This window comes from Uloborus diversus, chromosome 7 (genome assembly GCF_026930045.1).
Source record: "Uloborus diversus isolate 005 chromosome 7, Udiv.v.3.1, whole genome shotgun sequence".
In the NCBI taxonomy this organism is placed as follows: Eukaryota; Metazoa; Arthropoda; class Arachnida; order Araneae; family Uloboridae; genus Uloborus; species Uloborus diversus.
In genome coordinates this window covers 14852435-14862741 of record NC_072737.1, presented here as the reverse complement: position 1 = coordinate 14862741, position 10307 = coordinate 14852435, and the positions used below count along the sequence as shown (strand labels likewise).

At 33.5% G+C, this 10307-nt stretch overlaps 1 protein-coding gene across 1 annotated transcript; it reads right to left on the bottom strand.

The window, feature by feature from the left end:
* Positions 1–3684: 3684 nt before the first annotated feature.
* LOC129226277 (gastrula zinc finger protein XlCGF8.2DB-like) lies at positions 3685–7423 on the bottom strand. Its single transcript, XM_054860877.1, has 2 exons — positions 6748–7423; positions 3685–3689 (listed from the first exon to the last, which is right to left on the bottom strand). Exons 1-2 carry the CDS (start codon positions 7421–7423, stop codon positions 3685–3687), a joined length of 681 nt encoding a protein of 226 aa, XP_054716852.1.
* Positions 7424–10307: the final 2884 nt, after the last annotated feature.

The window sequence follows — 10307 nt, the reverse complement described above, 5'->3', positions numbered from 1 at the left end:
GCAATTTTCACCCAACCTACCTTGACGGCCGATTTTCTAGTCCCTAAAATAACTGTCAAACAGTAGAACCTCAATTATGTGGACTAACAGGGATCAAAGGCAATCTGAGTGATCCAAAATCTGGTTACTATGGGAACAAGCAAAGCAAACTCCTAAATAAGGACACTCACCATTCATTACAGAATAATTAATGAAATAAAAAAAAATTTTTAAAGCACCACGTTTTTAAAATGAACTAAAAAATATAAAATAATTTCTCTAAGCTTCATGTATATTTAAAGCCCCATACAGTTTCAGAATTTTTTAGATTGTTAGGAAAATTTGTGATAGTGAGATTTAATAGGTATAAAAAAAACATGTAAGTTTTAAAAGGAAAAATATGGGGTACACGAAAGACAATTGATGCATTTATAAAATAACCAGCAATTTTTCCCCCCTGCAAATAGTATAAACTGAGGTGTAAGTTTTTTTAATAGATAACTTTTATTTGCACTTATAGTTATATATTGTACATGTGCCAGTTTGTATGATTCATTTTTGTTAATAGCATATCACATTTGTTTCAATTCACTGCTAAAAGAATATAGACAATAACACTCTAAATTTGCCAAACAATAAATTTTAAAAATGTAGCAATAGAATAATTGTTTATTTTATTTTTCATAGTTGTTGCTCAGAGAAAATTTATTGCTGTAGAAATTCTCTGATTTCCTTTTAGATAGCATTTCCTTTTAGATACCACCAACAGCAGAAATGTCAAGTTATATGCGAGTGGAGTACACACCACCATCACCACCACATACCACTAAGTATGTCTTTTTCCCAATTAAATCGATGAATTCGAAAACTGCAGTCAGCTCCATCAAAACTTAATTTTACAGGCAAGAGGGAAAACTAAGTTATTCAACATTCATGTGGCATATAGGGCCATTTTCTTTTTTTTCACTGCAGAATATGGCCTTTAGATTTCATCATTACATTTTTATGGGATTAAGCTCTTCTCCTTTTGTTAATGACTTTAATTAAAAAATGGAGATGACTTGTTTTCGGACAAAAAGATTAAAACTTACTTCTAATAACATTTAACAAGGGAAAATATTAATAATTCTTCAATAAAAGCTTGAAATAAAATTTATTATACATATTTACAATAAATTAATGAATGTGGATATTTCTGTTACTGCAACTGTATTAGTAGTTAATGAATTAAAATTTAATACAGCTAAATCAAATCTGAATTCAGAAATCCTTCTCTTGATCATTACGGTCTGTGCAAATGAATTTCTTCAAAATAAATAAATATATAAATAAATAAAATCACTTGGCATGTATTTTAATACTTTTTTGAGGACTACATTTTCTTGTAGCTAATGGTATCTTTTCTAGAATTTGCTTCCTTTACAAACAATGGGGTAACTTTTGGAGAATTTCTATTTGACAAAGCAAAATATTAATTTGCTTAACTAATGTACAATTGTAAGTATTCATAAACACAATACAGCAATGTGACTTTTGGACATTGCATTATCTTTAAAAAAAAACAATTTAATTATTTAAAACTTTCAACAACATGACAAGAGAGACGCAAAAATATAAAATGATATTTTATTGCAAAATAATATTAAATGAGAAATATATTAAACTACAGACAAATCATTCCATATGTGACAGATTTTTCCTTCAAAACATAATTTAAGTCCATAGCTCAAAACTGTTTAAAAAAATGAAAGAAAGAAAAAACTTTCATTCAACAGTTGCTGAATCTTTTGTATCTCATATCAATGATATAGTCAGACACTTTTCAAAAATATAAAAAACTATAAGAATGTTTGTTAGGAGTGCAAAGCATAGTAAAATTCTCTGCATTGCACTTAGTTGATGGGGTTTTTTTTTCTTCGAAATATTCAACAAAGCTATACTTCCTCTTGATCTTTATGCTTATGATGATCTTTTAAATGTTGTGTTAAAGAATCTTTCCTAGCATATGTCTTCCTACAAACCTCGCAAGAAAAAGTCTCTGCTCGTATATTCGCCATAGGATGGCTTTTTAAATGCAGTGTTAAAGAATCTTTCCGAACAAACGTCTTTCCACAAAACTCACACAAAATGATTTCTACTTCCGAATGTGTCCTTAAATGCTCCTTAAGCAACGCAATAGTGGGAAATCCTTGTTGACAATGCTCACAACTGTAGGGCATTTCTCTAGTATGAAGCTTAATGTGTCTTTTTAAGGATCTAAGATCGCAAAACGTCTTCACGCAAATGTCACAACTGTAAGGATTGTCTTCGGTATGAACTAATTTGTGACTATTCAGTTGCGCTTTTTTGATGAAACCGCTCCCACAAACATCGCAAGAATAGGGCCTCTCTCCTGTATGCAAAGCCATGTGAAATTTGAGACCCCATCTTCGAGTGAAAGATTTCCCACAAATCTCACACGTGTGGGGATTCTCTTCATTATGCAAGGCCAGATGAGTAGCCAGTTGAACTTTCGTGATGAATGCTTTTCCGCAACGATCGCAAGAGTGTGGCCTTTCTCCTGTATGCAAAGCCATATGATTCATCATGCTTTGCTTCTTGGTGAAAGATCTTTGACAAACTTCGCAAGAATAGGGCCTCTCTCCTGTATGCAACAGCATGTGGTCCTTGAGATTGCATTTGAGAGTGAAAGATTTTCCACAAACCTCACACACGTGGGGTTTTATTCCAGTGTGCTGGGAGTTCACATGCGCAGTTAGTAGCACTTTCTGGATAAAAGCCTTATCACAGTAGTCGCAGGAGTATTGCCTTTCTCCCGTATGCAATGCTAAATGATTCTTCAGGCTGTGCTTTTTGGTGAAAGTTCTTTGACAGACTTCGCAAGAATAGGGCCTCTCTCCTGTATGCAACAGCATGTGGTCCTTGAGATTGCATTTGAGAGTGAAAGATTTTCCACAAACCTCACACACGTGGGGTTTTATTCCAGTGTGCTGGGAGTTGACATGAGCAGTTAGTAGCACTTTCTGGATAAATGCCTTATCACAGTAGTCGCAGGAGTATTGCCTTTCTCCTGTATGCAATGCTAAATGATTCTTCAGGCTGTGCTTTTTGGTGAAAGATTTTTGACAAATTTCACATTTAAAGGTGGTAGGCCTCTCCCCTGCATGCACTGCCATGTGTGCTTTGAGACTCCCTTTCTGAGCGAAAGTTTTCCCACAAGCCTCACAAGTAGCATGGCTCTGCTTTTGAGAATACAATTTTAAGTGGGCTTTCCAACTTTCTTCAGTGAATGAAGTTTCACAACAAAAATATGTTTCTACAACTTCTCCACTAGACATTCTAACTTATTTATTTTCTTGTGATATGAACATTCACTTATCTATTTTGTATGCTTATAAAATCTTATGATTCTCTTTTATTTTGTATACTCATCGAGAACTTGGTACTCCTTCTCAATGACACATTATGACAAGATTTTTTGTCAAAATTAACTTCCAGACACCATAACATTATTGCAAGAAATAGTATCAACCACTTTTATATTAAAACAAACAATTTTCAATATTAACAACTTATTGGGTCCTTCCAATGGTAAGTTTGATCATTTTATATAACATGAAAGAAACATTAATCTTTATGGGGAATCAAAAACTTTCTTGGAGTGTTCATTTTATCTAGAATCCACAACAATCAGAGAGCAGACATTCATCCTAAAAAAGAATGAATTCCTGTAATTACTGTTTGAAAGAGAATAGAAAAAATACAAGCTTTTTTTTATAATTGATCTATGTAATAGATCTATAGAAATCATTGATCTATGTAAGAAAATAATCAAATGCTTCAGTAATTTGATGCAGATGGCAGTTGCACAGGATACATAGTTCACTCCAACATCATAACATTGTACTTTCTCTGTGCACTGTTCTGTACTTTGATCATTTTACCGGAAAGAAATCCGATACAGTGCAAAATAGCTTAGCGAGCAAAAGAAATTGGAACAGAAATTTAAGGATAAACTTCACGTACTTCTGCTTCTATTGTATATTCAACTAAAGCTTGGCTATGCTCTGAGCAACTTCCTGCATTTCCATTAGGAGAAAGATATTGTCAAAATCTTAATCTTTTGAGCTCAGCAGCGAAAATTGCTTCATGCGACTAGAAGAGAGTGCAATATTATTCCTTCAAGCTTTGGTAAGAAGTTTGCACACTTATCACATGCAGAAAATGGATTTTTCTCCTGCAGTTATGAGCAAAGATCACCTTCACATAACACTAGTACGAAACTATCCAAAACAAATTTTCTCTGATGGAATGTGATCTTTTTTACAACAAATCATAATTAAAAATGGAATAAGCAATTTTCAACCGTTAACTTTTCATTTTAATGAAGGCGTCTACAACCCATTTGATGGTTCAAAATTCCAATATATTTATTTCCCTTATATTACAGTTTTAAATTTTCCAGTACCATAGTTTTATTTTTTCTGCAATTTCTATTTTATTGTGCAATTTCTTAATATTATTCCACTTTTTCTTGTTATATTAATAATGAGCTTTATTTCTCTGTTCTATAACTTCCTTTTCATTTTAAAAATGGTTTTCGACTTAAAATCAGTTTTAAAACTTGAAAGGATTTTTCTTTTTCTCCAAATAATGACTTTAAAAACTTCAACTACCAGTTAATTTACATTTATAAAAGTGGAAATTAATATTTAAAAATTTATTAAGGCATTATGTTTCCAGTATTGCATCAGCAAAAAACCTTCATAATGTGATACAAAAACCAATTTTTAAGCAATGCATATGCTTCAAATCAAATTTAATATAGATGACATAATAGAATGCTATAGCTTGACCACAAAGAGATGGCGGATGGACTCAAAGTGAAAACAGACCACTCCATTTTGTAATACATCAGATCAGTGAGAATGAGCGACTTTACTGTTTTGGAATCTCATTCTCGCTGATTCTACTGATTGATTACAAAACAAAATAGTCTGCTTTCGCTTCCAGATCACCCTCTATCTCTCCGTAGTCAAGCTTTATAAAACCTAGATAATATTGACAAACAAATGCTGTTCGAAGGATATTTCATAACTTGGCAGATAATTTTGATATTGTTTGAACAAATTTCTGTATTGAGCTGTAGTTTGCCAGTTTTGTTGTTCCTCCAGATATTACTCAAAAAAAAGCAACTATAATTAAAAAAAAAAACATGCTGAAGTTGCATAGTGGCACACCACTCACACATAACTTTACATTTTTGCTGTTAGCGGCAATAAAGAACTTGTGAGTCAGATTGTTTTTTTTTTCTTTGCAGAAAAGTTTAAAAATTATTTGAGTTTGCACACTGGTTTACATTTAATCTGGATCTGATGCCGTAACTACAGAGAAGTGTGGGGACGGAGTAGGTGGATAAAATAAATTGGGTAGTGTTATGACTATGAGTAAAAAAAAAACAAATGAGTTGCATGAAAAAAAAATAAATAAATAAATAAATACATTAGTTTATGTATTTATTCATCTGACTAAACTCAGACTGGGCTAAGAAGAAGTACTGATGGGACGGATATGAAACTCAGTCTTTATGAAAAAAAATCGATGAACAGATTTTTCTCCATCAATTTCGCAGGGTTAAAAAAAAAACCTTAATAATCAAAGGTTGGAAATCCGTTTGCGGATTTTTTATAAAGATGGAATTCCATCCTCAATACTGAAAAGTGGTACCCATGGTTGGCGTGTTTGTCTGTATTATCTAGGTCTGCTCATAACAGCGACTGTTTAGACATTTTCAAAATGTTTTATAAGTATGTAAAAGCTTGTTAGGAGTGTCAAAAAGCACCATTCCCTTCCTTTCATTTGTTTTGGTGATGGTTTTTATTAACATATGTTTTTTAAATTATTCTTTCTTCTCTTCAATGAGCGTATGATGGTCTTTTAAATGCCGGGTCAAAGAACCTTTCCAAGTATAAGACTTCCCACAAAATTGACATGAATAAATCTCTTCTCCTGTATGCGTTCTTGAATGCACTTGAAGTAATTTTACATTACGAAATCCCTGGTGACAGTGCTCGCATTTGTAGGGCATTTCTCTCGTGTGAAGCTCAACATGTCTTTTCAAGGATTTAAGATCGTAAAACACTTTTATGCAGATTTCACAAGAATAAGGCTTGTCTCCAGTATGATTCGCCATATGAGAATTCAATTGCACTTTTTGGATGAAACCTTTCCCACAAACCTCGCAGGAATAGGGTTTCTCTCCAGTATGCAGTGCTACATGATTCTTAAGGCCCCATTTTTGAGTGAAAGATTTTCCACAAACCTCGCACACATGGGGTTTACTTCCAGTATGCGAGGTCAGATGAGCAGTCAGTTGAACTTTCTGGATGAACGCCTTTCCACAGTAATCGCAAGAGTATGGCCTTTCCCCCGTATGCAAACTCCAATGAGTTATCAGGTTCCCTTTTGTGGTGAATGTTTTTGCACAAAGTTGGCACACATAGGGTTTCTTTCCTGTATGAGAAATCAAATGGGTTTGTAGTTGCACTTTCTGAATAAAAGACTTTCCACAGTGTTCACATGTGAAAGGTTTTTCACCAGTATGCCTTGCCATGTGATATTTCATGCTTGAACTCATAGTGACTTGTTTCTCGCAAATTTCACAAGTGTGTGATGACTTCTTTCCTGTATGGGATGCCACATGAGCTGTCAATTGAGCTTCCTGGGTGAACGAATCTCCGCAATTGTTGCAGGTGAAAGGGTTCTCACCTGCAGGCTCTGCCATTTCTGTTTCGACACTTGGGGTGCCACTCTTTCCACTGTGGGATACCACATGAGCTGTCAATTGAGATTCCTGGGTGAACGAATCTCCGCAATTGTTGCAGGTGAAAGGGTTCTCACCTGCAGGCTCTGCCATTTCTGTTTCCACACTTGGGGTGCCACTCTTTACACTGTGGGATGCCACATGAGCTGTCAATTGAGCTTCCTGGGTGAACGAATCTCCACAATTCTTGCAGGTGAAAGGGTTCTCACCTGCAGGCTCTGCCATTTCTGTTTCCACACTTGGGGTGCCACTCTTTCCACTGTGGGATGCCACATGAGCTGTCAATTGAGCTTCCTGGGTGAACGAATCTCCACAATTCTTGCAGGTGAAAGGGTTCTCACCTGCAGGCTCTGCCATTTCTGTTTCGACACTTGGGGTGCCACTCTTTCCACTGTGGGATACCACATGAGCTGTCAATTGAGATTCCTGGGTGAACGAATCTCCGCAATTGTTGCAGGTGAAAGGGTTCTCACCTGCAGGCTCTGCCATTTCTGTTTCGACACTTGGGGTGCCACTCTTTCCACTGTGGGATACCACATGAGCTGTCAATTGAGCTTCTTGAATGAACGAATCTCCGCAATTGTTGCAGGTGAAAGTTTTATCGCTTGCATGCACTGCCATCTCTGTTTTGACACTTGCTTTCACAGTGAAAATTTACTCAGAAACTTCACCAGTAGCATGGTTCTGATTTTCCGAATATGATTTTAAGTGGGCTTTACAGCTACCTTTAGTGAATGAAGTTTCACAACAAATATATTTTTCTCCTGCTTCTTCACAAGACATTTTCTGTTACTTTTTATACTTGTACTTATCCAAGCCTTTATAATATATGCTCTTAACTATTTTCACTTATTACTAATTCAGTCTTTGAGACAATAACTGGAGCTATGCACTTTTACTTCATTATGACATGTGTTCTGAGAAAAAACTTCATGCACAAACAAACAATACTACTAAACATTAACTTGCCAATCTGAAGATTAAAAAGCACCATCAATATTTATATCAAAACAAGATACAATTCTTCATTGTGTAGTACTTACTGGGTGCTCTCCTTGCAAAATTAAAATAGTTTTTGCAATGAAAGCAGATTTTTAGTACAAAACTAAAAATAATTCTTGAAATGTTCTTTTTATAGACAATCCACATCAATCAGAAAGTAGTCATTCATCCTGGAAAATAATGAATTCTTGGAATAACTATTTGTAAAAAAGGAAAAGTACAAGTTTTTTTTTTTTTTTTTTTTTGCAATTATATAAGAATTATTGAACTATACAAGTAAAGTGTCAAATGCTATAGTAATTGGGATTGCATAGGGAGATATAGTTTGGCAAAACAAGCAAATAGTTGCATTTCCTCTCTACACTGCTTTGTACCTTAAATATTTCACTGTCGAGAAATATGATACAGTCAGGAAAAAAGTCAAATGAACGAAATTATCATTTAATTGAAATAAATTCTGCGTCAGGAACATAGTTTGTAACTTTTGTTTCCATTTTAAATTCATTCAAGTTTTTGTACCATCACACCTCCTGACAACCAATGTTAGCAACATCCTGCACCATTGCAAGGAAAAAAGTAATTTAAAATGGGATCTTTTAGGATCGGCAACAAAAACTGCTTCGTGCTACAGGGAGAAGATTTGATGTGATTTCTTCAAACTTTGATGATGCCTATCCACTCCATTTACTATCCACAAAACTGCTACTAAATGAAAATATTTTTTTCTGAAACAGATGTCATGAACAAAAATACAAACACAAGATTACCCAATGCAAATTACTCTGATGGAATATGATTCTTTTTTTGCGAACAAAACTAAATTACCAATGAAGCAAGTTTACAAGTTTACATGAAAAATTTTGGTGATGACTTCACACTCTTGGTTTCTTTCTTTCTTCTTGGTTCTTCTTCTTGATTTTCTCTCTCTCTCTCTTAAATTTTCTATGAAATAGGGTATGTGTTGCAAGAGAAACAGCTGGACATTGGCACTTGTCGACTTGTTTACTTAATAACTTGGCAGAAACAAGAAAATCATTTACATTGTCATCCTTTTTTCTCTTCAGCCTTTCAATGATTTGATATTCAAACAGTAAGTTTGCATGTTATATTCATTTATAGGATTACAATACATTAAAGTCCATTTTCAGCAAAGAATAAATTGGATATTGGCAAGTTTCCTAAATAATCTTTGTGTAATCCAACAAATGAGTTATGAAGTGTGTAATGTCAGTTACATTGAAGCCTTAAAACAGTAAGTTCTTTCAATGAACTCAATTCAAAGTGAAATTTTTCCAAGTAAATGGCTATAACACAATTTTTCACGAATACTGAATTTTAAAGCTAACGTGAATTCCTTGCCCACAGCACGAAATTTTTTGATTAATAATCGCTCCGAGTAAGTATTGGCTTTGTTATTGACTATTAAATACTGGTTTTGTGGATGGATTTCTCCCCAGGTTTCGTAATTTTTTTAATTATTAAAAAATTTTCAAAACTTTGTAGATATTAATCACTTTACATTTTTATAAACATAATATATTTCATACAATAGATGAATCCATTCAGCTTACTTTTAAATTTAGGATAAGTTCTCTAACAATTCAATAAATTTTTAAGATTGATCAATACAACAAATTATGCTTAGATAAGATGTGATTTTGTTTTATGCATTGTAGATAAGGTTTCCATCATCATGTACGCTTTTAGTGTACAATACGTTGAACAGTTACTTTTCTTAACTATATTAGTCATAGTGCATGAGAAAAACTGCAAATTTTTATTTTGTCCTGAACTGTAATTTTGGAGTAAAAGCAATATTTTCAAGAGTGAAAATCTGTTACACACATAGAAAGAGGGATCTATGTATCTGTGCCTGTTGAAGTTAAGATTGTATAACAGTTTAGAGCAACACATTATAAAAATGCAAAATTAATTTATAAAAATAAAATGAACCGGTTTTAATTAATGATTTTGTAAAAAGAAATCAATGGATTCAAACTGTGAAATGTGAAAGTTAAGGTAACAAAAAGTGGCACCTTTGTGCGCCACTTTAGCTAAAGCTAGAAAAGAGAAAGTTTCTTACAGTTGAAAAAAAAAGAAAATCATTGATAATAAGCAGGGAGCACTGATATCAATCTCATCAGTTGCACAGTACCAACTATCATTATCTTCATTTTTTTAGTTATAATTATCATTAATCTACTATACAGAGTATTTATTTTACTGTACAGCAGTAAAATAAAGCAGCATTTCATTATTATTATTGTGTCAATACATACAGTATGTAACATATTTGTCTCTCTCTCTCTCTCATTGGTTTTTTTGCATCGTAACAGTATTTTATATTGAATAATGCAGGACTTTTTTGAACACAATATAAAATCAGTTCTTTGTGTAGAAAATGTTTAAACATACTTAAAGAATAGTTTATGACAGCTAAAGGGGCGTTTACAAGTGCCCAAAATAATTGTTATGTTTATCAAAAACTCATATACCCCTTTCC

Bases quoted from the DNA above. Each gene is read 5' to 3' on its own strand.
- LOC129226277 (XM_054860877.1), bottom strand. From the start codon at position 7,423: ATGGCAGTGCATGCAAGCGATAAAACTTTCACCTGCAACAATTGCGGA.